Source organism: Grus americana, chromosome 27 (genome assembly GCF_028858705.1).
Source record: "Grus americana isolate bGruAme1 chromosome 27, bGruAme1.mat, whole genome shotgun sequence".
In the NCBI taxonomy this organism is placed as follows: domain Eukaryota; kingdom Metazoa; phylum Chordata; class Aves; order Gruiformes; family Gruidae; genus Grus; species Grus americana.
Window position 1 is genome coordinate 16,606 of NC_072878.1, and position 27,442 is coordinate 44,047.

The window sequence follows — 27,442 nt, forward strand, 5'->3', positions numbered from 1 at the left end:
GGCCAAACTGGGTCCTGCTGGGTCATACTGGGCCAAACTGGGAACCACCGGAACCCCCCCAGGGCCAAACTGGGACCCGCTGGGCCATACTGGGACAAACTGGGAACCACTGGAACCCCCCCCCAGGGCCAAACTGGGACCCGCTGGGTCATACTGGGCCAAACTGGGAACCACTGGAAACCCCCCCCAGGGCCAAACTGGGACCTACTGGGTCATACTGGGCCAAACTGGGAACCACTGGAACACCCCCCCCAGGGCCAAACTGGGACCCGCTGGGTCATACTGGGCCAAACTGGGACCTACTGGGTCATACTGGGCCAAACTGGGAACCACTGGACCCCCCCCCCCCAGGGCCAAACTGGGACCTAGTGGGCCATACTGGGAGCCCCTCGTCCCATTCCCAGGGCCAAACTGGGTCATACTGGTGTGTCCCCCCCAGTACCAAACTGGTTTAAACTGTCTCCCATTCCCACCCCACTCGCATAAGCCCCTCCCCCTCCCCTAAACCCCTCCCCTCCAAGCCCCACCCCCTCCCCAACCCCCCTCCTTCCTAAGCCCCTCCCCCTCCTAAGCCCCACCCCTCCCCTAAACCCCACCCCCTCCAAACCCCTCCCCCACCCCTAAACCCCACCCCTTCTAAGCCTCACCCCCTCCCCAACCCCCTCCTAAACCCCACCCCCCAAACCCCTCCCCCTCCCTCCTAAGCCCCTCCCCCTCCCCTCTAAGCCCCACCCCCTCCACACCCCTCCCCAAACCCCTCCCCCCTCCTAAACCCCTCCCCTCCACACCCCTCCCCCTCCCTAAACCCCTCCCCCTCCCCTCTAAGCCCCACCCCAAACCCCTCCCCCTCCCTCCAAGCCCCACCCCAAGCCCCTCCCCCTCCCCTAAACCCCTCCTAAACCCCCAAACCCCTCCCCCTGCCCAACCCCTCCCCTCCCCAAACCCCTCCCCCTCCCCAACCCCTCCCCTCCCCAAACCCCTCCCCCTCCCCAAACCCCTCCCCCAAAGCCCCACCCCCTCCCCTCTAAGCCCCACCCCCTCCCCTCTAAGCCCCACCCCCTCCAAACCCCTCCCCCTCCTAAACCCCTCCCCAAACCCCTCCCCCTCCCTAAACCCCTCCCCCCAAACCCCTCCCCTCCACACCCCACCCCCCAAACCCCTCCCCCTCCCCTCTAAGCCCCACCCCAAACCCCTCCCCCTCCCTCCAAGCCCCACCCCAAGCCCCTCCCCCTCCCCTAAACCCCTCCCCCACCCCAAGCCCCTCCCCCTCCATGACATCACCGAGCAGCCACACCCTTTATTGGGGGGAGGGGGGAGGGAGCACAAGGCACTGGGATACCCAGCTGTACTGGGCCAGACTGGAAGGCACTGGGAGGGGGTGGGGGTGGGGGTGGGGGTGGGGGGAGGGTAAATGGGGGAGGGGCGTGCATGACGTCACAGCCCCACCCCCCCCTCTAGACCCGCCCATCGCTGCGCAGCCGCTCCAGGAGTTCGGGGACGCCCTGCACCCGCTGCCCCCCCCCCCGCGCCGGGGGCTCCTCCAGCTTCAGCACCCGCAGGCGGGGGAGGGGCAGGGGCACCCCCAGGGCCGAGGCCGGGATGATCTCCAGGGGCTTCTTCTTGGCTTTCTGGGGGGGCACCCGAATATTGGGGGGGGGGGGGGCACCCAAATATGGGGGGGGGGGCTAAAGATTGGGGGGGGGCACCCAAATATGGGGGGGGGCTAAAGATTGGGGGGGGGCACCCAAATATGGGGGGGGGCTAAAGATTGGGGGGGGCACCCGAATATTGGGGGGGGCACCCAGGGGTCTGGGGAGGGCACCCGAATATTGGGGGGGGGGCTAAAGATTGGGGGGGGGCACCCAAATATGGGGGGGGGGCTAAAGATTGGGGGGGGGCACCCGAATATTGGGGGGGGCACCCAGGGGTCTGGGGAGGGCACCCGAATATGGGGGGGCACCCAAATATGGGGGGGGGCTAAAGATTGGGGGGGGGGCACCCAAATATGGGGGGGCACCCGAATATTGGGGGGGGCACCCAAATATGGGGGGGGGCTAAAGATTGGGGGGGGGCACCCGAATATTGGGGGGGGCACCCAGGGGTCTGGGGAGGGCACCCGAATATTGGGGGGGGGGGCTAAAGATTGGGGGGGGGCACCCAAATATGGGGGGGGGGCGAAAGATTGGGGGGGGGCACCCGAATATTGGGGGGGGCACCCAGGGGTCTGGGGAGGGCACCCGAATATTGGGGGGGGCACCCAGGGGTCTGGGGAGGGCACCCGAATATGGGGGGGCACCCAAATATGGGGGGGGCACCCGAATATTGGGGGGGGGGCACCCAAATATGGGGGGGGGCTAAAGATTGGGGGGGGGGCACCCAAATATGGGGGGGCACCCGAATATTGGGGGGGGGCACCCAGGGGTCTGGGGAGGGCACCCGAATATGGGGGGGCACCCAAATATGGGGGGGGGGCACCCAAATATGGGGGGGGGCTAAAGATTGGGGGGGGGCACCCAAATATGGGGGGGCACCCGAATATTGGGGGGGGGCACCCGAATATTGGGGGGGGGCACCCAGGGGTCTGGGGAGGGCACCCGAATATGGGGGGGCACCCAAATATGGGGGGGGCACCCGAATATTGGGGGGGGCACCCAAACATTGAAAGGGGGCACCCAGGGTTTGGGGGGGGGGGGGTCCCAGACATCCAAGGGGGGGGGTCCCAGGGGTTTGGGGGGGTCACCCATGGTTTGGGGGGGGCATTCATGGTTCAGGGGGGACACCCAGGGGTTTGGAGGGGTCACCCATGGTTTGGGGGGGTCACCCATGGTTCGGGGGGGCACCCATGGTTTTGGGGGGGGCACCCAGGGGTTCAGGGGGGGTCCCATGGTTTGGGGGGGGGGCACCCATGGTTCGGGGGGGCACCCATGGTTTGGGGGGTCACCCATGGTTTTGGGGGGGGCACCCAGGGGTTCAGGGGGGGTCCCATGGTTTGGGGGGGGCACCCATGGTTTTGGGGGGGGCACCCAGGGGTTCAGGGGGGGTCCCATGGTTTTGGGGGGGTCACCCATGGTTTGGGGGGGCACCCATGGTTTTGGGGGGGGCACCCAGGGGTTTGGGGGGGTCACCCATGGTTTTGGGGGGGTCACCCATGGTTTGGGGGGGCACCCATGGTTTGGGGGGGGCACCCAGGGGTTCAGGGGGGGCACCCATGGTTTTGGGGGGGGCACCCAGGGGTTCAGGGGGGGTCCCATGGTTTGGGGGGGCACCCATGGTTCAGGGGGGGCACCCAGGGGTTCAGGGGGGGTCCCATGGTTTGGGGGGGCACCCATGGTTCAGGGGGGGCACCCAGGGGTTCAGGGGGGGTCCCATGGTTTTGGGGGGGGTCACCCATGGTTTTGGGGGGGCACCCAGGGGTTTGGGGGGGGCACCCATGGTTTGGGGGGGGGTCACCCCGCGGGGCCGTACCATGATGTTGGGCAGGGTGGCGTAACGAGGTTCGTTAAGGCGCAGGTCGGCCGTCAGCACCGCCGGCAGCCGCAGGCGCAGCGTCTCCAGGCCCCCGTCCACCTCCCGCTCCACCCGCACGGCCCCCTCCTCCAGCTCCACCCGCGAGGCGAAGGTCCCCTGCCGACCAGTACCGGACTGGGACCCTCCCAGTAAGCACTGGGACCTGCCCAGTATGAACTGGGACCATCCCAGTAAGCACTGGGACCACGTACATCCCCTCCCAGTACCCCCAGTATCCCATCTCCCCCCACACACACAGCTACACTGCACCCCCGCTATCCCAGTATGAACTGGAACCTTCCCAGTATGAACTGGGACCATCCCAGTAAGCACTGGGACCCTCCCAGTAAGCACTGGGACCACGTACATCCCCTCCCAGTACCCCCAGTATCCCATCTCCCCCCCCCCCTTACACAGCTACACTGCACCCCCGCTATCCCAGTATGAACTGGGATCTTCCCAGTATGAACTGGGACCTTCCCAGTATGAACTGGGACCATCCCAGTAAGCACTGGGACCCTCCCAGTATGAACCAGGACCTGCCCAGTATGAACTGGGACCACGTACATCCCCTCCCAGTACCCCCAGTATCCCATCTCCCCCCCCCCTTACACAGCTACACTGCACCCCCGCTATCCCAGTATGAACTGGAACCTTCCCAGTAAGCACTGGGACCCTCCCAGTAAGCACTGGGACCACGTACATCCCCTCCCAGTACCCCCAGTATCCCATCTCCCCCCCCCCTTACACAGCTACACTGCACCCCCGCTATCCCAGTATGAACTGGGATCTTCCCAGTATGAACTGGGACCATCCCAGTAAGCACTGGGACCCTCCCAGTATGAACCAGGACCTGCCCAGTATGAACTGGGACCACGTACATCCCCTCCCAGTACCCCCAGTATCCCATCTCCCCCCACACACACAGCTACACTGCACCCCCGCTATCCCAGTATGAACTGGGACCCTCCCAGTATGAACTGGGGTCCCGCACCCTGCCCATCATCCCCTGCGGCAAGGGCGACTATATCCCACCATCCCCTGCGGCACGGGTGACTATATCCCATCATCCCCTGCGGGCGTGGATATAGCCCATCGTACCCCGGGGCGGGGGTGGATATATCCCATCATCCCCTGCGGCAGGGGGGTGGATATATCCCATCGTGCCCCGGGGCAGGGGTGGATATATCCCATCATCCCCTGCGGGGGGTGGATATATCCCATCGTGCCCCGGGGCGGGGCTTACCTGGGGCCAATCCAACATGGCGGCCAAGAGCTGCCCCGTCTGGTTACAGTCGTCGTCGATGGCCTGGAGGGAACGTATAGGGGCTATAGGGCACCCCCGGCACCCTATAGGGCACCTCCGGCACCCTATAGGGCACCCGGGATCCCGCCAGGGCCCTATAGGGGAACCTATAGGGGAACCTATAGGGGATACAGGACACCCCCCCCCCCCGGGCCCTATGGGGGCTATAGGGGACCAAGAGGAATCTATAGGGGGGCTATAGGGGCACTATGGGGGGTGGTAAAACAGCTTTAAAGGGAGATCTATAGGGGAATCTATGGGTGTGGTGTAGGGGCACTATAGGGGATCTATAGGAGCACTGGGGGGGAATCTATAGGGGCTCTAGGGGGATCTATAGGGGCTCTATGGGGAAATCTATAGGGGTTCTATAGGGTGACTATGGGGGATTTATAGGGGCACCATGGGGGGATCTATAGGGGCTCTATGGGGAAATCTATAGGGGCACTATGGGGGATTTATAGGGAATCCATAGGGGCTCTATAGGGGTCCTATAGGCTGACCATGGGGAATGTATAGGGGCTCTATAGGATGACTATGGGGGATCTATGGGGGCACCATGGGGGGTCTATAGGGGATCCATAGGGGCTCTATAGGGTGACTATGGGGGATCTATAGGGAATCCATAGGGGCTCTCTAGGGTGACCATGGGGGCTCCATAGGGGTTCTATAGGGTGACCATGGGGGATGTATAGGGGCACCAGGGGGCTCTATGGGGGATCTATAGGGGATCCATAGGGGTTCTATAGGGTGACCATAGGGGATGTATAGGGGTTCTATAGGGTGACTATGGGGAATCTATGGGGGCACCATGGGGGATCTATAGGGGTTCTATAGGGTGACCGTGGGGGCTCCATAGGGGCTCTATAGGGTGGCCATGGGGGATGTATAGGGGCTCTATAGGGGTTCTGTAGAGTGGCCATGGGGGATGTATAGGGGATCTATAGGGGCTCCATAGGGGTTCTATAGGGTAACCATGGGGGCTCCATAGGGGCTCTATAGGGTGACTATGGGGAATCTATAGGGGATCTATAGGGGCTCCATAGGGGTTCTATAGGGTAACAATGGGGGCTCCATAGGGGTTCTATAGGGTGACTATGGGGAATCTATAGGGGATCCATAGGGGTTCTATAGGGTGGCCATGGGGGGATGTATAGGGGCTCCATAGGGGTTCTGTAGAGTGGCCATGGGGGCTCTATAGGGGATCTATAGGGGCTCCATAGGGGTTCTATAGGGTAACAATGGGGGCTCCATAGGGGTTCTATAGGGTGACTATGGGGAATCTATAGGGGCTCCATAGGGGTTCTATAGGGTGGCCATGGGGGATGTATAGGGGCTCCATAGGGGTTCTATAGGGTGGCCATGGGGGATCTATAGGGGTTCTATAGGGGCTCTATAGGGTGACTATGGGGAATCTATAGGGGCTCCATAGGGGTTCTATAGGGTGGCCATGGGGGATGTATAGGGGCTCCATAGGGGCTCCATAGGGGTTCTATAGGGTGGCCATGGGGGATCTATAGGGGTTCCATAGGGGCTCCATAGGGGTTCTATAGGGTGGCCATGGGGGATCTATGGGGGCTCTATAGGGGCTCTATAGGGTGACTATGGGGAATCTATAGGGGCTCCATAGGGGCTCCATAGGGTGGCCATGGGGGCTCCATAGGGGCTCCATAGGGTGACTATAGGGGCTCCATAGGTGCCCTATAGGGTGCTCACCTGCTTGCCCAGCAGCACGAGGTGGGGCTGCAGCCTCCCCACCAGCCCGGCCAGAGCCGCCGCCGCCTCCCGCGGCCCCACGGCCGCCCCCTCCCCCACCTCCAGCAGCACCCCCCGGTCGGCCCCGACGGCCAGCGCCGTGCGCAGCGTCTCCTGCGGGGGAGGGGTCAGCCCCCACCCAGCGACCCCCCCCACGGGGCACCCATGGGGCACCCAGCACCCCATGGGGCACCAAACCCCCCCATGGGGCACCCAACCCCCCCCATAGAGCACCCATGGGGCACCCAACCCCCCCACAGGGCACCCATGGGGCACCCAGCACCCCATGGGGCACCAAACCCCCCCATGGGGCACCCAACCCCCCCATAGAGCACCCATAGGGCATCCACCCCCCCCCCCATAGGGCACCCATGGGGCACCCAACCCCCCCACAGGGCACCCAGCAACCCCATGGGGCACCCAACCCCCCCCATAGGGCACCCATGGGGCACCCAACCCCCCATAGGGCACCCAGCAACCCCATGGGGCACCCAACCCCCTCATACAGCACCCATAGGGCACCCACCCCCCCCCCATAGGGCACCCATGGGGCACCCACCCCCCCCCCATAGGGCACCCATGGGGCACCCAACCCCCCATAGGGCACCCAACCCCCCATAGGGCACCCAGCACCCCCATGGGGCACCCCCCCCCCATAGGGCACCCATGGGGCACCCAACCCCCCCATAGGGCACCCAACCCACCATAGGGCACCCATGGGGCACCCAACCCCCCCACAGGGCACCCAACCCCCCCCCCCCCCCAGCACTCCCCCCCCGGAGCACCCAACCCCCCCATGGGGCACCCATAGGGCACCCAACCCCCCCCACGGGGCACCCATGGGTCTGGGGGGGGACACGACACCCCCAGAAGTCCAGGGGGGGCACCCATGGGTGGGGGTGTCACCCAAGTATCACGGGGCGCACCCAAATGTCCAGGGGGGGCACCCAAACATGGCACCCAGGGGTCTGGGGGGGTCACCCAGGTGTTTTTGGGGGGAGCACCCATGGGTGGGGGTGGGCGTCACCCAGGTGTTTTGGGGGGGAGCACCCATGGGTGGGGGGGGTCACCCAGGTGTTTTGGGGGGGAGCACCCATGGGTGGGGGGGGGCACCCAGGCGTTTTGGGGGTAGCACCCATGGGGGTCTGTGTGTGTGTAGCACCCATGGGTGGGGGGGGGGGGCACCCGCTGACCTGGCAGACGCGCGTGCCCACGCTGACGGCGATGACGTCACTGGCGGCGCCCCGCTCGCGCAGGCGCACCCCCTCCTCCAGCGCGATCTCGCAGAAGGGGTTCAGGGAGTGCTTCACCCCCTGCGTCTGCACCCCGCCGCCCGCCACCCGCACCTGGGGGGCACCCAAAGGTGGGGGTGGGTGAGGGGGGGGGGGAAGCACCCATGGGTGGGGGGCAGCCAAATATTGGGGGGTGAGGGTGGGGCAGCCATGGGGGGGGGGGGAGCAATGGAGGGGGGTACTCAGGGGTTGGGGGGGGCACCCATGGGTGGGGGGGACACCCAAATATCTGGGGGGGCACCCATGGGTGGGGGGGGCACCCATGGGTGGGGGCACCCAAATATTGGGGGATGGGGGGGAGGGGCAGCCAGGGGTTGGGGGTGGGGGCACCCGTGGGGGGGGGGAGCAATGGAAGGGGGTACTCAGGGGTTGGGGGGGGCACCCATGGGTGCGGGGGCACCCAAATATCTGGGGGGGGCACCCATGGGTGGGGGCACCCAAATATTGGGGGATGGGGGGGAGGGGCAGCCAGGGGTTGGGGGTGGGGGTACCCATGGTGGTGGGGGGGGAGCAATGGAAGGGGGTACTCAGGGGTTGGGGGGGGCACCCATGGGTGCGGGGGCACCCAAATATCTGGGGGGGGGCACCCATGGGTGGGGGGGGTACCCAGATATTGGGGGGACACCCACACCAATGGAGGGGGGCACCCAGGGGTCAGGCAAGGGGCACCCAAATAATATCGGGGGGGGCAACCGGGGGTGGGGGTGGGGCACCCATGGGTGGGGGGGGGGCACCCAAATATCAGAGGGAGCAGCCAGGGGTCAGGGAGGCACCCATGGAGGGGGGGGAGCAATGGAAGGGGGCACCCAGGGGTCAGAGGGTCACCCAAATATCGGGGGGAGCACCCATGGTGGTGGGGGGCACCCAAATATGGTGGGGGCACCCATGGTGGGGGGGGGGCACCCAAATATTGGGGGGGGCACCCATAGGTGGGGGGTGGGGGGGGCAGCTAGGGGTTGGGGGGGGGAGGGGAAGGATCGCGGAGGGCACCCAGGGGGTTGGGGGGGGGGGGGGTGGGCACCCAGAGGTCCGGAGGGGGGGGGGGGGTCCCATGGGTGGGGGGTGCCCCGGGGATCCCCTCGCACCTTGACCGCGTAGTCGATGACCCGTTTCACCCCCACCAGCACGCGCAGCGCCGCCATCGCTGCCTGGCCACGCCCACCGCCCCCCGGCCACGCCCCCAGCTCCGCCCACCGCCCCCGGCCACGCCCCCAGCTCCGCCCACCGCCCCCCGGCCACGCCCCAGCTCCGCCCACCGCCCCCCGGCCACGCCTCCCCTTCCCTCCCCGCCCAATCAGCGCTCGAAGGGGGCGTGGCCTCCGCGCCGGAGTCACGTGGCGAGAGGAGGCTGCTGCTGGGGGGGGGGGAGGTTTTTTTTTAGGGGGGGGGGGTCCCCGCACACGGGGCGCCCCCCCCCCCCCAAATTCTTGGCACCTCAGAGTTGAGCCCAGGCCCCTCCCCCCCTCCTTTGAACCCCAAAATCTTGGATTTTCCCCCCCCCAAAAATCCTTCTCCCCCCCCCCCAAATCTTTGGGGGGGGGTCGCCCCAAAATTTTGGGGTTCCCCCCTCCCCGGACATCTGGTGTCCCCCCCAAATAAAAAAAAAATCACGAAAAGTCTAGAAAACACCTTTTTATTATCATTAATACAGAATTGGGGGGGGGGTAATAAATAGGGGGGGTGGGGGGGAGGGGTGGGGGGGCCGGGGGGGGGTTTTGGGGTGTCGGGGGGGGGTTTGGGGGGGTGGGGGGTGTCAGGTGCGGCAGCAGAGGCCGCAGCCCCGGTTTCGGCAGCAGTTGCAGCAGTAGGAGCAGAGGGGGAAGTGGGAGCTGTGGCGGCGGCGGCGGATTTGGGGGGGCTGCGGGGGGGGGGGGGGAGAGAAAAAAGGGGGGGTTAGTTGGGGGGTTTTGGGGTGTCCCCCCCTTCCCTCCCCCCCCTCAATGTATAAAGGATGGGGGGGAACCCCAAGAGCTCCAAGGATGTGGTGGGGTGGAAAACTCCTTGGGGACCCCCCCAAAAAACCCTCCCCCCCCCCAAAAATCCCCTGATCCCCCCAAAAACCTCTGCCCCCCCAACACCCCCCCCTGCCCCCCCCCCCCCAAAAAACCCCCCCCCCCCCCCACTCACCTGTCCGTCACCCAGCAGATTTCGGGGCGACGCCTTCAGCGGAGACAAAATCTGGGGGGGAGGGGGGGGAAATGGGGGGGGGTGAGACCCCTCCCCCCAAGATACCAGGGTCCCCCCAAAAAACCTCCCCCTCCCCCAAAAAAAACATTTCAGGGGCCCCTCCCCCCCTCCAGGGACCCTCTATTGGGGGGGGAGGGGTGCCCCCCCAAATCTTGGGTCCCCTCTATTTGGGGGGGGGGCTCCCCCCAATTTCTGGGTCCCCAATATTTTTGGGGGGGGGTCTCACCTGCCCATCCCCCATCGGGGCTGGGGGTTCCAGCGCTGAATCGGGGGGGACCAAGGCCTGGGGGAGGGGAAAAGAAGAGGGGGAGGGGTGATGAGCCCGAATATTTTGGGGGTTCCCCCCCGCTTCCAGACACCCCTCCCCCCCCCAAAACTCCTAGCACCCCCCAAAAAAACCCAAACCACCCCTCCCCCCCCTCAAACCTCCCCTCCCCCAAACTCCCCCCTCCCCCAACTCCTAGGGGTGGGGGAGGGGAAGAATCCCCCCCCCCCAAAAAACCCCAAATTTTGGGGTGTCCCCTCCCCCCCCTCACCGTGTCCCCTCTTCCCGCGAGGAGGAGGAGGAGGAGGAGGAGGAGGAGGAAGCTGATGACGTTGAGGATGACGCCGGACGCCTTCATCCCGTCACTGCTGGGGGATCCCGGCACCTCCCGGCTCATTTATCCCCCCCCTACACCCCTCCCCCCACCCCCGTTCCCGGAAGGGGCCGCCCCACCCCCACCCCCACCCCAACCCCATCTCCCCCCTTTCCGGGACGTGACCCTGATTTTGGGTGGAAAAAAGCCAAATTTGGGGGGGGGGGGGAGGGGGGTTTGGTTTTTCTTTTAGGTGGGTTTCGTTGGTTTGGGGGAAAAGAAGGGGTCCCGCCCCTCCCCCCTCCCCCCAGGGACCCCTCCCCCACCCCAAAGGGGACCCCAATTATCCAGGGACCCCTCCCCCACCCCAAAGAACCCCTCCCCCACCCCAATGGCGACCCTGGGGTCCGTGGACCCCTCCCCCACCCTAGAGAAGACCCCTCCCCCACCCCAAAAGACCCCTCCCCCTCTCAGGGAACCCCTCCCCCCATCCTTAGGGGACCCCTCCCCCCCCAGGGACCCCTCCCCAACACTAAGAGCTCCCCTCCCCCACCCCAAAAGCCCCCTCTCCCCTCTTGGGGACCCCTCCCCCACCCCAAAACACCCCTCCCCCTCTCAGGGAACCCCTCCCCCCATCCTTAGGGGACCCCTCCCCCACCCTAATGGGGACTCAGGGGTCCTGGGACCCCTCCCCCACCCCAAAGGTTCCCCCTCCCCCCTCTTGGGGACCCCTCCCCCCCCAGGGACCCCTCTCCTAACCTTAGAGGACCCCTCCCCCACCCCAAAAGCCCCCTCCCCCCTCTTGGGGACCCCTCCCCCACCCCAAAGGACCCCTCCCCCCTAGGGACCCTTCCACTACCCTAAGAGCTCCCCTCCCCCACCCCAAAAGCTCCTTCTTGGGGACACCCCCCCCCCCCCGGACCCCTCTCCTAACCTTAGAGGACCCCTCCCCCACCCCAAAAGCCCCCTCCCCCCTCTTGGGAACCCCTCCCCCACCCCCAAGGACCCCTTCCCCCCCAAGAGGACCCCTCCCCCACCCCAAAAGCCCCCTCCCCCCTCTCGGGGACCCCTCCCCCACCCCCAAGGACCCCTCCCCCACCCCAAAAGCCCCCTCCCCCCCCCTCAGGGGACCCCTCCCCCACCCCAAAAGCCCCTTCCCCCTCCCCCCCAGGGGTCCCCCTCCCCCACCCCCCCCAGGCACCCCCCACCCCCCCTCCCCTCCCCCACCCCCCCGCTGGCAAGGGGACCGGGCGTCGCGGTGCCGCCGGCCGTGTTTGCTGTCCCCTCCCCGAGGTCACCCCCGAGGGCAGACCGGGAGGCGCCAACCGCGGGGACACGGGGGGGGACATCGGGGACATCGGGGGGGATGGGGACATCGGGGACATTGGGGGGGATGGGGACATTGAGGGCGACGGGGACATCGGGGGGGACGGGGACATCGGGGACATTGGGGACATCGGGGACATCAGGGGGGACAGGGGCATCATTGGGGGTTGGGGACATTGGGGACATCGAGGACATCAGGGACATTGGGGGATGGGGACATTGGGGACATCAGGGACATTGGGGACGTCAGGGGGATGGGGACACCAGGGACATCGGGGACATTGGAGACATTGGGGTTGGGGACATCAGGGACATTGGGGACACCAGGGGGGACAGGGGCATCATTGGGGATTGGGGACATTGGGGACACCAGGGACATTGAGGACATCATGGGGGGTGGGGACACCAGGGGACATCGGGGGGTTGGGGACATTGGGGACATCAGGGGGGACAGGGACATCATTGGGGGATGGGGACATTGGGGACATCATGGGGGATGGGGACACCAGGGGACATCGGGGGGTTGGGGACATTGGGGACATCAGGGGGGACAGGGACATCATTGGGGGATGGGGACATTGGGGACATCAGGGACATTGGGGGGATGGGGACATTGGGGACATTGGGGGGATGGGGACATCGGGGAAACCAGGGGACATTGGGGACATTGGGGGGGATGGGGACACCAGGGGGCATTGGGGACATTGGGGGGGATGGGGACACTGGGGACATCAGGGGGGACAGGGACATCATTGGGGATGGGGACATTGGGGACATCGAGGACATCAGGGACATTGAGGGATGGGGACATCGGGGACATCGGGGACATTGGGGGTTGGGGACATCAGGGACATCAAGGACATTGGGGACATCAGGGACATCGGGGGGACAGGGGCATCATTGGGGGTTGGGGACATTGGGGACATCAGGGACATTGAAGACATCATGGGGATGGGGACACCAGGGGACATCGGGGGGTTGGGGACATTGGGGGGGATGGGGATGTTGGGGACATCGGGGACATCATGGGGGATGGGGACATCACTGGGGGGACATCAGGGGGGACAGGGGCATCACTGGGGGTTGGGGACATCGGGGACACCAGGGACACCAGGGACATTGGAGACATTGGGGGTTGGGGACATCAGGGACATTGGGGGATGGGGACATTGGGGACACCAGGGACATTGAGGACATCATGGGGGGTGGGGACACCAGGGGACATCGGGGGGTTGGGGACATTGGGGACATCAGGGGGGACAGGGACATCATTGGGGGATGGGGACATTGGGGACATCAGGGACATTGGGGACATCAGTGGGGATGGGGACACCAGGGGACATTGGGGACATTGGGGGGGATGGGGATGTTGGGGACATCGGGGACATCATGGGGGATGGGGACACCAGCGGACATCAGGGACATCACTGGGGGTTGGGGACATTGGGGACATCGAGGACATCAGGGACATTGGGGGATGGGGACATTGGGGACACCAGGGACATTGGGGATGACAGGGGGGATGGGGACATCAGGGGACACCAGGGACACCAGGGACATTGGAGACATTGGGGGTTGGGGACATCAGGGACATTGGGGACACCAGGGGGACAGGAACATCACTGGGGGTTGGGGACATTGGGGACATTGAGGACATTGGGGACATTGGGGACATTGGGGACGTCAGGGGGATGGGGACACCAGGGACATCGGGGACATTGGGGGGACAGGGGCATCATTGGGGGTTGGGGACATTGGGGACATTGGGGACATCAGCTGAAGATGGGGACATTGGGGACATCAGGGGGATGGGGACACCAGGGGGTTGGGGACATTGGGGACATCAGGGACATTGGGGGTTGGGGACATTGGGGAAGGATGGGGACATCGGGGACTTCGAGGACATCAGGGGGAGATGGGGACATCGGGGACATTGGGGACATCGGGGGGCATGGGGACATCAGGGACATCGGGGACATTGGGGGGACAGGGGCATCATTGGGGGTTGGGGACATTGGGGACATCATGGGGGATGGGGACACCAGGGGGTTGGGGACACCAGGGGGTTGGGGACATCGGGGACATCAAGGACATCAGCTGAAGATGGGGACATTGGGGACATCAGGGACATCGGGGACATTGGGGGTTGGGGACATTGGGGAGGGATGGGGACATCGGGGACTTCGAGGACATCAGGAGGAGATGGGGACATCAGGGACATTGGGGGGCATGGGGACATTGGGGAGACCAGGGGACATCGAGGACATCAGGGACATTGGGGACATCGGGGGGATGGGGACACCAGGGGGTATTGGGGACATTGGGGGGGCGTGGGGACATCAAGGGGGATGGGGACATTGGGGACATTGGGGACACCAGGGTGGATGGGGACACTGAGGACATGGGGGATGTTGGGGACATCGGGAGGGAGATGGGGACATTGGGGGTTGGGGACCTTGGGGACACTGAGGACATTGGGGGGTTGGGGACAGCGAAGGGACGGCGGCCTTGAGGGGACGGTGGTGGCACCGGTGGGGACGGGGACAGTGACAGCGATGGTGGCACTGGAGGTGACGGTGACACCGGTGGTGACAGCGATGGTGACGGTGACACGGGTGGTGACGGTGACACGGGTGGTGATGGTGACAGCGACGGTGATGGTGACACCGGTGGTGACAGCGATGGTGACGGTGACACGGGTGGTGACGGTGACACGGGTGGTGACACCGATGGTGATGGTGACACCGGTGGTGACACCGATGGTGATGGTGACAGCAGTGGTGACAGCGGTGGTGGCGCTTTTGGTGACGCTGACGGTGACACCGCTGGTGACGCTGATGATGCCGCCGATGCGACGGCGCCGGTGACACCGATGGTGACGGCGACAGTGATGTCACCAACGATGGTGACACCGGCGCGATGGTGACACCAGCGTGACAGCGACAGTGATGTCACCACCGACGGCGACACCGGCGCGACGCTAGCGGGGATGCGAACGGCGACGCGGTGACACGGTGATGGCGACGCGGTGACGCCGTCGGTGGCGCCGGGGGTGGGGGGTGGAGGTGACGGTGACAGCGGGGGGAGGGGCGGGGGGAGGTGACGGTTGCGACACGGGTGGCGGCAGCCGGGCGGCCCCGCCCTGGGGGAAGGGGGCGTGGCCAAGGCCGGGGTCAGAGGTCACCCCTCCCCCCCCCCCAACAACCAAACTTTCACTTTTTTTTGGGTGTTTTTTCCTGCTTTTTTTTTTTTTTTGGGGGTTTTTGTTTTTTTACTTTTTCCTTTTTTTTTTTTTTTTTTCCTGGTTTTTTGGGGTTTCCGGGGCAGCTCCTCCCCTCCCCCAACCCCCCCCTTTTCCGACCACCCCTCCCCCACCCACCCCTCCCCCACCCCCCCCAAAAAAAACCCGGCGCTAAAAACCGAGGGGGGAAAGGGGAGAGGGGGGGAGGGGCGGGATGGGGGAAGGGGGGGGAGGGGGAGGCCGCCCCTCCCCCGCCCGGGCGGTACAAAACAATAATTAATTACAATAACGTTAATTACAAAGGGGGGGGGAGGGGGGGGGGGAGGGGCGGCCCCTCCCCCGCTTTGCTTCGAATTGAGGGGGGGGGAAGGGAGGGGGGAGGGGAAGGGGGATGGGTGGCCCCAGGGTGGGGGGGAGGGGAAGTCCGCAATGGGGTGGGGGAGGGGTGGCCCCAAGGTGGGCGTGGCCTGAGGGGGGAGGGGTGACCCCAAGGAGGAAGGGGGGGGAGGGGCTTTGTGGTGTCTTCCCCCCCCCTGCCTGAAGTGGGGGAGGGGAGACCCGAGGGGGGGGGGGAAGGGGGGGGGGGGGGATGGGTCCCCATGGTGGGCGTGGCCTGAGGGGGGGCGTGTCCCCCGAAGGCGGTGGGGGAGGGGCAGCGTCCCCATGGGGTTTCCTGGTGCCCCCCCCCCCCCCGCAGGGGGTGGGGGTGGGGTAGGTGGGGGTGGGGCATTATGTCCTCAGGAAGTGCGGGGGAGGGGAGAAGGGGGGGGGGGAGGGGTGTGTCCCCGGTGGGTGGGGGTGCCCCCGGGGGGGGGGTGGGGGGTGTGTGGGGGAGGGGCGGTCACTGGGGGGTGCCCTCGGGGGTCCCCTCCAGCCCCCGCTGCTGCAGCTGGGCCCGCAGCACGGCGTTCTCGCTCTTCAGCTCCTCCATCTGCGGGGGGGGAGGGGAGGGGGGAGGGGTCAGGGGCGGGGCCTCGCCCGGAGGAGGGGCGGGGCTTCGCCTTAAGGGGCGGGGCTTCGCACGGAGGGGCGGGGCTTAGCACGGAGGGGCGGAGCCTCCCCATACCCCCCCCCCCGCAACCCACAGTGGACAGGAATGGGGGGGCGTGGCTTAATAGGGAGGGGCGTGGCTTAGCGCAGGGGGCGTGGTTTGGATGGGAGGGGCGTGGCCTAGACGGGAGGGGCGTGGCCTCCCCACATGCAAGCTGCAGTGGCAGGGAAAGGGGGCGTGGCTTTGCCTGGAGGGGGCGTGGCTTAGCATGGAGAGGGCGTGGCCTCCCATGCAACCCACAGCGGAAGGGGGCGTGGTTTTAGCCCGGAGGTGGGCGTGGCTTAGCCCGGGTGGGCGTGGCTTAGCCTAAAGGGGTGTGGTCTCCCCGCACACACACCCCCGCAACCCACACGGGGAAGGGGGCGTGGCTTAGCCCGGAGGGGGGGTGTGGTTTAAGAGTAGGCGTGGCCTAGCAATGAGTGGGCGTGGCCAGGGGAGGGGGAGCAGCCCTGGATCACGTGGAGGGGCGTGGCTTGGGGGGCGTGGCTTGGCAGGGAGGGGGCGTGGCTTAGCGGGGGCGTGGCGTGGCGGGGGAGGGGGCGTGGCTTGGCAGGGAGGGGGCGTGGCCTCGCAGCGAGTGGGCGTGGCCAGGGAGCCACTTATAGGGGCAGCAGCCACACGCCTGGGAGGGGCGGGGCTTGGGGGGGCGAGGTGGGCGTGGCTTAGCGGGGGCGTGGCTTAGCAGGGAAGGGCGTGGCCTAGCAACGAGTGGGCGTGGCCAGCGCCCCAGTGGGCGTGGCCAGGGAGCCGCTTAAAGGGGCAGCAGCTCTGGGGGGGGGGGCCTAAAGGGGGGGGGGCCTAAAGGGGGGGGGGGGCTAAAGGGGGGGGCCCTAAAGGGGGCGTGGCCAAAGGGGGCGTGGCCAAAGGGGGCGTGGCACCTGCTGGCGGAGGAGGTCGTTGTCCATCTGGAGGCGTTCGGCCTCCTTGAAGGTCTCCTGGAGGCGCTGGTTGCTCTGGCGAAGCTCCCGCACGTAATCGCAGGCTTTGGAGAGGATCCCCCCTTTGCTCTGCTAGGGGATACCCCCAACCCCAACCCCAGCCCCCCCCCCCGCCAAAAACAAATTATCATCCCGCCATCCCCAAAATTCACCCACGGAACCCCCAAATCCACCCAGCGAGCCCCAAAATTCACCCAGGGAGCCCCAAAATTCACCCAGGGAACCCAAAATCCACCCAGGGAACCCCAAAATCCACCCAAAATTCACCCAGGGAACCCAAAATTCACCCAGGGAACCCAAAATCCACCCAGGGAGCCCCAAAATTCACCCAAAATTCACCCAGGGAACCCAAAATTCACCCAGGGAACCCCAAAATCCACCCAAAATTCACCCAGGGAACCCCAAAATCCACCCAGGGAGCCCCAAAATCCACCCAGGGAACCCAAAATCCACCCAGGGAACCCCAAATCCACCCAGGGAGCCCTAAAATTCACCCAAAATTCACCCAGGGAACCCCAAAATCCACCCAGGGAGCCCCAAAATCCACCCAGGGAACCCAAAATCCACCCAGGGAACCCCAAAATCCACCCAAAATTCACCCAGGGAACCCCAAAATCCACCCAGGGAGCCCCAAAATCCACCCAGGGAACCCAAAATCCACCCAGGGAACCCCAAAATCCACCCAGGGAGCCCTAAAATTCACCCAGGGAGCCCCAAAATCCACCCAGGGAACCCAAAATCCACCCAGGGAACCCCAAAATCCATCCAGGGAACCCCAAAATTCACCCAGGGAGCCCCAAAATCCATCCAGAGAGCCCCAAAGTTCACCCAGGGAGCCCCAAAATTCACCCAGGGAACCCAAAATCCATCCAGGGAACCCCAAAATTCACCCAGGGAACCCAAAATCCACCCAGAATCCATCCAGGGAACCCCAAAATCCACCCAGGGAACCCAAAATCCACCCAGGGAGCCCTAAAATTCACCCAGGGAACCCCAAAGTTCACCCAGGGAGCCCCAAAATCCACCCAGGGAGCCCCAAGACCCCAGTTGTGCCCCAAAGCTCCTCTAAGATCCCTTTAGGTCCCCTCTGCCCCCCACCCCAGGACCCCCCCCCCCCAAATCTCTCCAGAACTCCCTTCCCCCCGCCCCAGGACCCCCATTTCCTCCCCTGTACCCCCCAATTGCTCCCCCCCCCCCCAGGACCCCTTGGGACCCCCAAGACCCCCCCAGGACCCTCCTAGGACCCCCCAGAGCCCCTTTAGGCCCCCTCTTTCCCCCCCAGGACCCCCCAAAACCCCCCTGGGACCCCCAAAACCCCCAGGTCCCTTCCCCAGGTCCCCCCAAATCCCCCAGGACCCCCCAAAACCCTCCTGAGACCCCCAAAACCCTCCTGTTACCCCCCAGGACCCCCTAACCGTGCCCTGGGACCCCCAAAACCCCCATGTGTCCCCCCCCAGGTCCCCCCAACCCCCCCCGGGACCCCCAAAACCCCCATGTACCCCCCCCAGATCCCCCCCAATCCCCCTTGGGACCCCCAAAACCTCCCTGTTCCCCTCCACCCGGGACCCCCAGGACCCCCCAAAACCCCCATGTACCCCCCCCAGATCCCCCCCAATCCCCCTTGGGACCCCCAAAACCTCCCTGTTCCCCTCCACCCGGGACCCCCAGGACCCCCCAAAACCCCCATGTACCCCCCCCAGATCCCCCCCAATCCCCCTTGGGACCCCCAAAACCTCCCTGTTCCCCTCCACCCGGGACCCCCAGGACCCCCCAAAACCCCCATGTACCCCCCCAGATCCCCCCCAATCCCCCTTGGGACCCCCAAAACCTCCCTGTTCCCCTCCCCCCGGGACCCCCCAGTCCCCCTCCCGCCCCCGGGACCCCCAGGACCCCCCAGCCCCCCCTCACCGCCCCCGTTTTGCTGTTGTCGGCGCCGCAGTCGGGGATGATCTTGGAGAGCTGCACGATCCAGTTATTGATCTTGTCCCGCCGGCGGCGCTCCACTGCGGGGACAGGGGGACGTGGGGGGACGTGGGGGGATGTGGGGGGACACGGGGACGTGGGGGGACGTGGGGGGATGTGGGGGGTTGTGGGGGGGACACGGGGACATGGGGACATGGGGACACGGGGGGACGTGGGGGGATGTGGGGACGTGGGGGGACGTGGGGGGACATTGGGGGACATGGGGGGACACGGGGATGTGGGGGGACATGGGGACGTGGGGGGACATGGGGGGTTGTGGGGGGATGTGGGGGGATGTGGGGGGACACGGGGACATGGGGACACGGGGGGACGTGGGGCGACGTGGGGGGACATGGGGGGACGTGGGGGGATGTGGGGGGACACGGGGGGACGTGGGGGGTTGTGGGGGGACACGGGGACATGGGGACGTGGGGGGACGTGGGGGGACGTGGGGGGATGTGGGGTGACGTGGGGGGACATGGGGGGACACGGGGACATGGGGGGACGTGGGGGGATGTGGGGGGACGTGGGGGGACACGGGGACATGGGGACATGGGGGGACGTGGGGGGACGTGGGGGGATGTGGGGGGACGTGGGGGGTTGTGGGGGGACACGGGGGGACGTGGGGGGACGTGGGGGGATGTGGGGACGTGGGGGGACATGGGGGGACGTGGGGGGACGTGGGTACGTGGGGGGACGTGGGGGGATGTGGGGGGATGTGGGGTGACGTGGGGGGACACGGGGACATGGGGGGACATGGGGGGACATGGGGGGTTGTGGGGGGACACAGGGACATGGGGACATGGGGGGACGTGGGGGGACGTGGGGACGTGGGGGGATGTAGGGGGACGTGCGGACACAGGGACATGGGGACATGGGGGGACGTGGGGGGACGTGGGGGGACACGGGGACATGGGGGGACGTGGGGGGACGGGGATATGGGGGGACATTGGGGGGACAGGGGGACATGGGGGGACGTGGGGACATGGGGCGACGTGGGGGGATGTGGAGGGACATGGAGGGGACACGGATGTGGGGGGACACAGGGGGACACGGGGGGACATGGGGGGACATGGGGGGACAGAGAGGGACATGGGGGGGCATGGGGGGACAGGGGGACGTGGGAGGACACGGGGACATGGGGGGGACATAAGGGGACGTGAGGGCACAGGGGGACATGGGGGGACATTGGGGGGACATGGGGACGTGGGGGGACTTGGGGGGGCATGGGGGGACATGGGGGGACACAGGGATGTGGGGACACGGGGGGGACATGGGGACATAGGGGGATGGGGGGACATGGGGGGATGTGGGGACACACGGGGACATTGGGGGACACAGGGGGACATCGGGGGGGCCCCGGGGTGGGGGGTGGGGGTGCAGGGGGCGTGGCCAGGGGGGCGTGGCCACCCTCACCCTCGTTGTGCTGCGCCCGACGTCGTTCGTCCCGGGGCACCCGGGGCCCCTCCAGCTTCCTGCGGGGACAGGGGGGCGTGTCAGGGCGGTGCCACGCGTGTCAGGGGCGTGTCAGGGGCGTGTCAGGGGCGTGTCCATGTATGGGGAGGGGTGTCAGGGCGGTGCCACGCGTGTCAGGGGCGTGTCAGGGGCGTGTCCATGTACGGGGAGGGGTGTCAGGGCGGTGCCACGCGTGTCAGGGGCGTGTCAGGGGCGTGTCCATGTATGGGGAGGCGTGTCAGGGTGGTACCACGCGTGTCACTGGCGTGTCAGTGGCGTGTCAGGGGCGTGTCCATGTACGGGGAGGGGTGTCAGGGCGGTGCCACGCGTGTCACTGGCGTGTCAGGGGCGTGTCAGGGGCGTGTCCATGTACGGGGAGGCGTGTCAGGGTGGTACCACGCGTGTCACTGGCGTGTCAGGGGCGTGTCAGTGGCGTGTCAGGGGCGTGTCCATGTATGTGGAGGCGTGTCAGGGTGGTACCACGCGTGTCACTGGCGTGTCAGTGGCGTGTCAGGGGCGTGTCCATGTATGTGGAGGCGTGTCAGGGTGGTACCATGCGTGTCACTGGCGTGTCAGTGGCGTGTCAGGGGCGTGTCCATGTATGGGGCGCGGTGACAGGGAGGTGCCACGCGTGTCAGGGGCGTGTCCATGTATGGGGAGGGGTGTCAGGGCGGTGCCACGTGTGTCACTGGCATGTCAGGGGCGTGTCAGGGGCGTGTCCATGTACGGGGAGGCGTGTCAGGGTGGTACCACGCGTGTCAGTGGCGTGTCAGTGGCGTGTCAGGGGCGTGTCCATGTATGGGGAGGGGTGTCAGGGCAGTGCCACGCATGTCACTGGTGTGTCAGCGTGTGTCCATGTATGGGGAGGCGTGTCAGGGTGGTACCACGCGTGTCACTGGTGTGTCACTGGCGTGTCAGTGGCGTGTCCATGTATGGGGAGCTGCGTCAGGGCGGTGCCACGCGTGTCAGTGGCGTGTCAGAGGCGTGTCGGGGGCGTGCCCACGTATGGGGAGACACATCACGGCGCTACCACGCGTGTCACTGGCGTGTCAGGGGCGCGTCCCCGCACGGCGCGGCGCGGCGGTACCACACGTGTCGGTGGCGTGTCCGCGCACGAGGGGGGGGGGCGCGTGTCCCAGGCGTGTTTTTTGGGGGCGGGGGTGGCAAGGCGTGTCGGGGCGTGTCGGGGCGTGTCGGGGCGTGTCACTCACGGGGAGTAGGGGTGCCCGCGGGGGGCGATGCTGCGCTGGGTCCCCGGCTGCAGGACGTCCTGCGGCGTCATCATGACGTAAAACTGACCTGGAAAAGGGGGGGACGGGGGGGGGGGTTACACCCGAAACGGGGCGCCCCCCCCGATATTTGGGGTGTCCCCCTGATATTTGGGGTGTCCCCCTGAATTTTAGGGTGTCCCCACAATATTTAGGGTGTCCCCCCGATATTTGGGGTGTCCCTCAATACTTAGGGTGCCCCCTCAATATTTGGGGTGTCCCCACGATATTTGGGGTGTCCCCCTGAATTTTAGGGTGTCCCCCCGATATTTAGGGTGTCCCCACAATATTTAGGGTGTCCCCACGATACTTAGGGTGCCCCCCGGATATTTGGGGTGTCCCCCTGATATTTAGGGTGTCCCCACAATATTTAGGGTGCCCCCCAATACTTAGGGTGCCCCCCCGATATTTGGGGTGTCCCCACGATATTTGGGGTGTCCCCCTGAATTTTAGGGTGTCCCCCCGATATTTAGGGTGTCCCCACAATATTTAGGGTGCCCCCCAATACTTAGGGTGCCCCCACGATATTTGGGGTGTCCCCCCAAATTTTAGGGTGTCCCCACGATACTTACGGTGTCCCCCAATATTTGGGCTCCCCCCCCAATATTTGGGGTGCCCCCCAATACTTAGGGTGCCCCCTCAATATTTGGGGTGTCCCCCAATATTTAGGGTGCCCCCCAATACTTAGGGTGCCCCCCGATATTTGGGGTGTCCCCACGATATTTGGGGTGTCCCCCTGAATTTTAGGGTGTCCCCATGATACTTACGGTGCCCCCCAATATTTAGGGTATCCCCACAATACTTAGGGTGCCCCCCGATATTTGGGGTGTCCCCACGATATTGGGGGTGTCCCCCCAAATTTTAGGGTGTCCCCACGATACTTAGGGTGTCCCCCAATATTTGGGCTCCCCCCCAATATTTGGGGTGTCCCCCCAAATTTCAGGGTGTCCCCCCGCTATTCGGGGCGCCCCCCAGTGTTTAAGGTGTCCCCCTGATATTTGGGGTGTCCCCCCCCGAATTTTAGGGTACCCCCGATACTTAGGGTGTCCCCCAATATTTGGGGTGTCCCCCCAAATTTTAGGGGTCCCCCCAAATTTTAGGGCAGCCCCCGATATTTGGGGTTTCCCCCACTATTTATAGCATCCCCCCCCTGATATTTGGGGCATCCCCCCCGATATTTGGGGTATCCCCACCATATTTGGGGTATCCCCATGATATTTGGGGTGCCCCCCCCCCCCAAAATCTCACCTCCGGCCTGGGCCAAAGTGGGGTCCCCCTGCACGGAGACGGTCCCGTCCCCCCCCCAGGCGAATCGGGCTTCGGCGCCGCCCTCGGTCCCGGGGCTCCCCCCGTTGCTGAAGGGGTTCTGGATCACCGCCTGGGGGGAACCCCAACTTTGGGAGGTACCCCCGAGTACGGCTAAGGGGGGTACACCCCCCCCCCCAAGTAATTTCCCCCCCCCAAAAAGTCTGTGAGAACCCCCAAAAGCTCTGGGCGCACCCCAAAATAAATTGGGGGTGACCCCCCCAAAAATAGTTGGGGAACCCACAAAAGCTCTGGGTGCACCCCCCAAAAAAATTGGGGGTGCCCCCCCAAAATAGTTGGGGACCCCACAAATGCGTGGGTGAACCCCCCCAAAAAAATCGGGGTGACCCCCCCAAATAGTTGGGGAACCCCCAAAAGCTCTGGGCGCACCCCCCCAAAAAAATTGGGGGTGACCCCAATAGTTGGGGAACCCCCAAAAGCTCTGGGCGCACCCCCCAAAAAAATTGGGGGTGCCCCCCCAAAATAGTTGGGGACCCCACAAATGCGTGGGTGAACCCCCCCAAAAAATTGGGGGTGACCCCCCAAAATAGTTGGGGAACCCCCAAAAGCTCTGGGTGCACCCCAAAAAAATTGGGGGTGACCCCCAATAGTTGGGGAACCCACAAATGCCTGGGTGCACCCCCCCCAAAATCTCTGGGGCCCCCAAAATTTTGGGGTGTCCCCTCAAATCTCTGGCGCCCCCCCCAAAAAAAAAACCCCACCTGGGTACCCCCCAAATTTATGGGTGCTGCCCTAGGCACATGGGTGCCCCCAAACCCCTGGGTCTCCCCAACCCTGGGTGCCCCCCCGAAACCCCTGGGTGCCACCCCCAAGCCCTGAGTACCCCCCCCCCAGGGTGCCCCCTCAAAACCCCTGGGTGCCCCCCCCTGCACCCATGGGTGCCCCCCCCAAACCCCAGGGTGCCACCCCCACACCCCTGGGTGCCCCCCCCGAACACTGGGTGCCCCCCCGACCCCCTGAGTGCCCCCCCTGCACCCATGGGTGCTGCCCTGACACCCCTGGGTGCCCCCCCCAAACCCCCTGGGTGCCCCCCCTGACTCTCAGGGTGCTGCCCTGACACCCCTGGGTGCCCCCCGCCCACACCCCAGGGTGCCCCCCCACACCCATGGGTGCCCCCCCAACCCCAGGGTGCCCCCCCCAACCCCAAGGTGCCTCCTCCCAAACCCCCAGGCTGCTGCCCTGACACCCTTGGGTGCCCCCCCGACCCCCAGGGTGCCCCTGCTGCACCCATGGGTGCCCCCCACCCCAGGGTGCCCCCCCCCAAACCTGGGTGGCCCCCGCGAAGGTGGAGACGACGCTGACGGCGGCTCCCTCGGGGCCATCGAGCGCGGCCTCCGTCACCTGCACCACCCGGTACGTCACCTGGGGGGGCACCCAGGGGTCAGGGGGGGCACCCAAGGGTGGGGGGTGGGCACCCAGGGGTCACAGGGTGGGGGGCATGGCACCCCCATCCCCCCCCCCACCCCGTCCCCGTTGACGGCCACTTGGGATACACCCAGCACCCAGGGGTGCACCCCGCCCCGGAACCCTGGGAACCCCCCCCCAGCACCCATGGGTGCTCCCCCCCCCCAATACCTATGGGTGCTCCCCCAAGCACCCAGCTGGGAGCCCCATGTGTCGTCGTCCCCCCCCCCAGCACCCATGGGTGCCCCCAAGCATCCACCTATGACCCTCATGCCCCTCCTAGCACCCATGGGTGCCCCCAGCACCCCCAACACCCCCCCAGCACCCATGGGTGCCCCCAGCACTCCCCCAGCACCCATAGGTGCCCCCCGAGCACCCACCTATGACCCTCATGCCCCCCCAGCACCCCTGGGTGCCCCCAAACACCCACCCAGGCCTCCCACCTCCCCCCCTACCCCACCCCAGCACCCATGGGTGCTCCCCAGCACCCACCTATCACCCCCATGCTCCCCAACACCCATGGGTGCCCTCAGACGCCCACCTAGGACTCCCACCCCCTCTCCAGCACCCCTGGGTGCTTCCCAAACACCCACCCGGGCCTCCCACCTCCCCCAAACACCCACCCCAGCACCCATGGGTGCCCCCCAAACACCCACCCAGACCTCCCACCCCCCTCAAACACCCACCCCAGCACCCATGGGTGCCCCCTCACCCACCTCAGACTCCCATTCCCCCCCTCCACCCCCCCTTCCACCACCCCTGGGTGCCCCTCAAACACCCATTTGGGCCTCCCACCTCCCTCCTTACCCAAACCCCAGCACCCATGGGTGCCCCCCAACCCCCACCCCAGCACCCATGGGTGCCCCCCCACCCACCTGGCCGCCGTTGCTTTCGGTGCGGAACTGGTACTGGAGCCCGGCGTCGGCGAAGGCCCCGGGGACGGGGACGGGGACGGGGACGCTGGCGATGGCCACCGCCGCCTCCTCCCCCGGCGCCCCCTCCCCTGCCGAACAGCACCCATGGGTGCCCCCGCACCCCTCCCCCAACCCCCGCCCCGCTTCGTCCAGGGGTGTCGTGTCCCGTCCCCCCCCCCCCCACCCATGGGTGACACTGGAAATCTGGGGGTGGGTGGGTGGGGGATGCTTGGGTGCCCCCCCCAAATCTTGGGGTGCCCCCCCCAAATTTATGGGTGGTCCCCCAAAATCTCAGGGTGCCCCCCAGACCCCTGGGTCCCCCACGGATAACTGGGTGCCCCCCCAAATCTATGGGTGGCCCCCCAAATCTATGGGTCCCTCCTGGATACCTGGGTGCTCCCCCCAAATCTATGGGTACCCCCCAAAATCTCAGGGTGCCCCCCAGACCCCTGGGTCCTCCCCAGATACCTGGGTGCCCCCCCAAAATCTATGGGTCCCCCCCGGATACCTGGGGCCCCCCAAAAATTCTCAGGGTCCCCCCCAACCCCCTGTGCCCCCCCCAAACCTCAGGGTCCCCCCCCCAAATCTCGGGGTCCCCCCCAAACCCCTGTGCCCCCCCCTAAACCTCAGGGTCCCCCCAAAAATTCTCAGGGTCCCCCCCCAACCCCCTGTGCCCCCCCCCAAACCTCAGGGTCCCCCCCCAAATCTCGGGGTCCCCTCACCCTCCTGCAGGTCGACGCCCTCTTCAGCTTCTTGACTTTTCTCGTGGCTGGGGGGGGGGTCAAAGGTCATTTGGGGTCCCCCCTCCCCCCAATTTTGGGGTGCCCCCCCCCCATTTTGGCCTTCCTCCCCCTTAAATTTGGGCTTCCCCCCAAATCCCCCTCCCCCCACTTTCGAGCTTCCCCCCCCCAAATTCTGCCCTCCCACCCCCACCCTAAATTTTTGGGGGGCCCCCCCTTTAATTTCAGGCTTCCCCTCTTAAATTCTGGGGTCCCCCCCACTTCCCCCCCCATTCCAGTCCCCCACCCCCCCCCAAACTCCCCCCCTCCCCCTTTCATTTCAGCCCCCTCCCTGTAATTTTGGGGTTCCCCTCTTTAATTCCGGGGTGCCCCCCCACTTCTGGGGTCCCCCCCCAATTCCCCCCCCCCCCCCCCAAGCACCCCCCCTCCCCCTTTCATTTCAGCCCCCCCCAATTCCGGGGTGCCCCCTCCCCCCAATTCCGGGGTGCCCCCCTCCTTTAATTTTGGGGTGCCCCCCCACCCCCAAATTTTGGGGTCCCCCCCTTACCTGGGGGCAGCGGAGCCGGCGGCCGAATCCAGCCCGGGGTCGAGCATGTCCATGGGGGGGTGGGGGGGGTCCCGGGGGGTTTGGGGGGGGGGGGAACCCCTAAAAGTTGGGGGGGAGGGGCTGGGGTGGGGGAGGGGTGTCCCTAAAGATGGGGGGAGGGGTTAAGTGTGGGGGGGTCCCCCCCTTTTTTATATCCGGGGGGGGGGTTTCTAAGGGTGGGGGAGGGGGCACGCGCGGGGGGGGGTGTCTAAAAAAAGTGGGGGGAGGGGCGGTTTCGCGCGTGGGGGGGGTGGGGGGAGGGGTAAAGAGGGGGTGAAGGGGGTGGGGGGGGGTGGGGTGTCGCTCCCGGTTGATTTTTCCTTCTCTACCCCCCCCACCCCCCCCCCCTCCCTTTTTCCCCTCCCCCTCCTTTTTTCCCCCCCCTTTTTTTCCCCCCTCCCCCCTTTTTTTTTTTTTTGGGGGGGGGGTGTTTTTCCCCCCCCACCCCCCCCTTTTTTTTCTTTTTTTTTTTTTTTTTTTCCTTCCCGGTCGCGATTGATCACGGGGCCAAACACCCGCGTCACGTGCGCGCGCACGCGTGGGGGGTGGGGGGGGTGGGGGGTTTTTTTTCTTTTTTTAAAGGGGGGGGGGGTTGCGCGAACCTTTCCC

General features: G+C 66.1%; 3 protein-coding genes across 4 annotated transcripts; all 3 read right to left on the reverse strand.

Moving 5' to 3' along the window:
* Positions 1-1,402: 1,402 nt before the first annotated feature.
* On the reverse strand, positions 1,403-9,069 carry ETFB (electron transfer flavoprotein subunit beta). Its single transcript, XM_054804998.1, has 6 exons — positions 8,943-9,069; positions 7,759-7,911; positions 6,527-6,679; positions 4,754-4,816; positions 3,466-3,624; positions 1,403-1,628 (listed from the first exon to the last, which is right to left on the reverse strand). The coding sequence occupies exons 1-6, from the start codon at positions 8,997-8,999 to the stop codon at positions 1,455-1,457; spliced, it is 759 nt and encodes a 252-aa protein (XP_054660973.1). The 5' UTR covers positions 9,000-9,069; the 3' UTR covers positions 1,403-1,454.
* A 440-nt stretch (positions 9,070-9,509) lies between these two features.
* On the reverse strand, positions 9,510-10,742 carry HAMP (hepcidin antimicrobial peptide). The gene is made up of 4 exons (XM_054805013.1): positions 10,581-10,742; positions 10,271-10,327; positions 9,985-10,035; positions 9,510-9,715 (listed from the first exon to the last, which is right to left on the reverse strand). Exons 1-4 carry the CDS (start codon positions 10,704-10,706, stop codon positions 9,611-9,613), a joined length of 339 nt encoding a protein of 112 aa, XP_054660988.1. The 5' UTR covers positions 10,707-10,742; the 3' UTR covers positions 9,510-9,610.
* A 4,875-nt stretch (positions 10,743-15,617) lies between these two features.
* On the reverse strand, positions 15,618-26,896 carry USF2 (upstream transcription factor 2, c-fos interacting). 2 transcript variants are annotated; one of them, XM_054805065.1, is made up of 10 exons: positions 26,795-26,896; positions 26,230-26,276; positions 25,469-25,596; positions 24,456-24,551; positions 23,112-23,241; positions 21,807-21,894; positions 20,557-20,615; positions 19,087-19,181; positions 17,119-17,250; positions 15,618-16,120 (listed from the first exon to the last, which is right to left on the reverse strand). In XM_054805065.1, the coding sequence occupies exons 1-10, from the start codon at positions 26,845-26,847 to the stop codon at positions 16,031-16,033; spliced, it is 918 nt and encodes a 305-aa protein (XP_054661040.1). In that variant the 5' UTR covers positions 26,848-26,896; the 3' UTR covers positions 15,618-16,030. The 2 variants fall into 2 exon arrangements, with proteins under 2 accessions (XP_054661040.1, XP_054661041.1); XM_054805066.1 differs by having other exon boundaries at positions 15,623-16,120; positions 17,119-17,247; positions 26,795-26,895.
* Between the last annotated feature and the right edge of the window lie 546 nt (positions 26,897-27,442).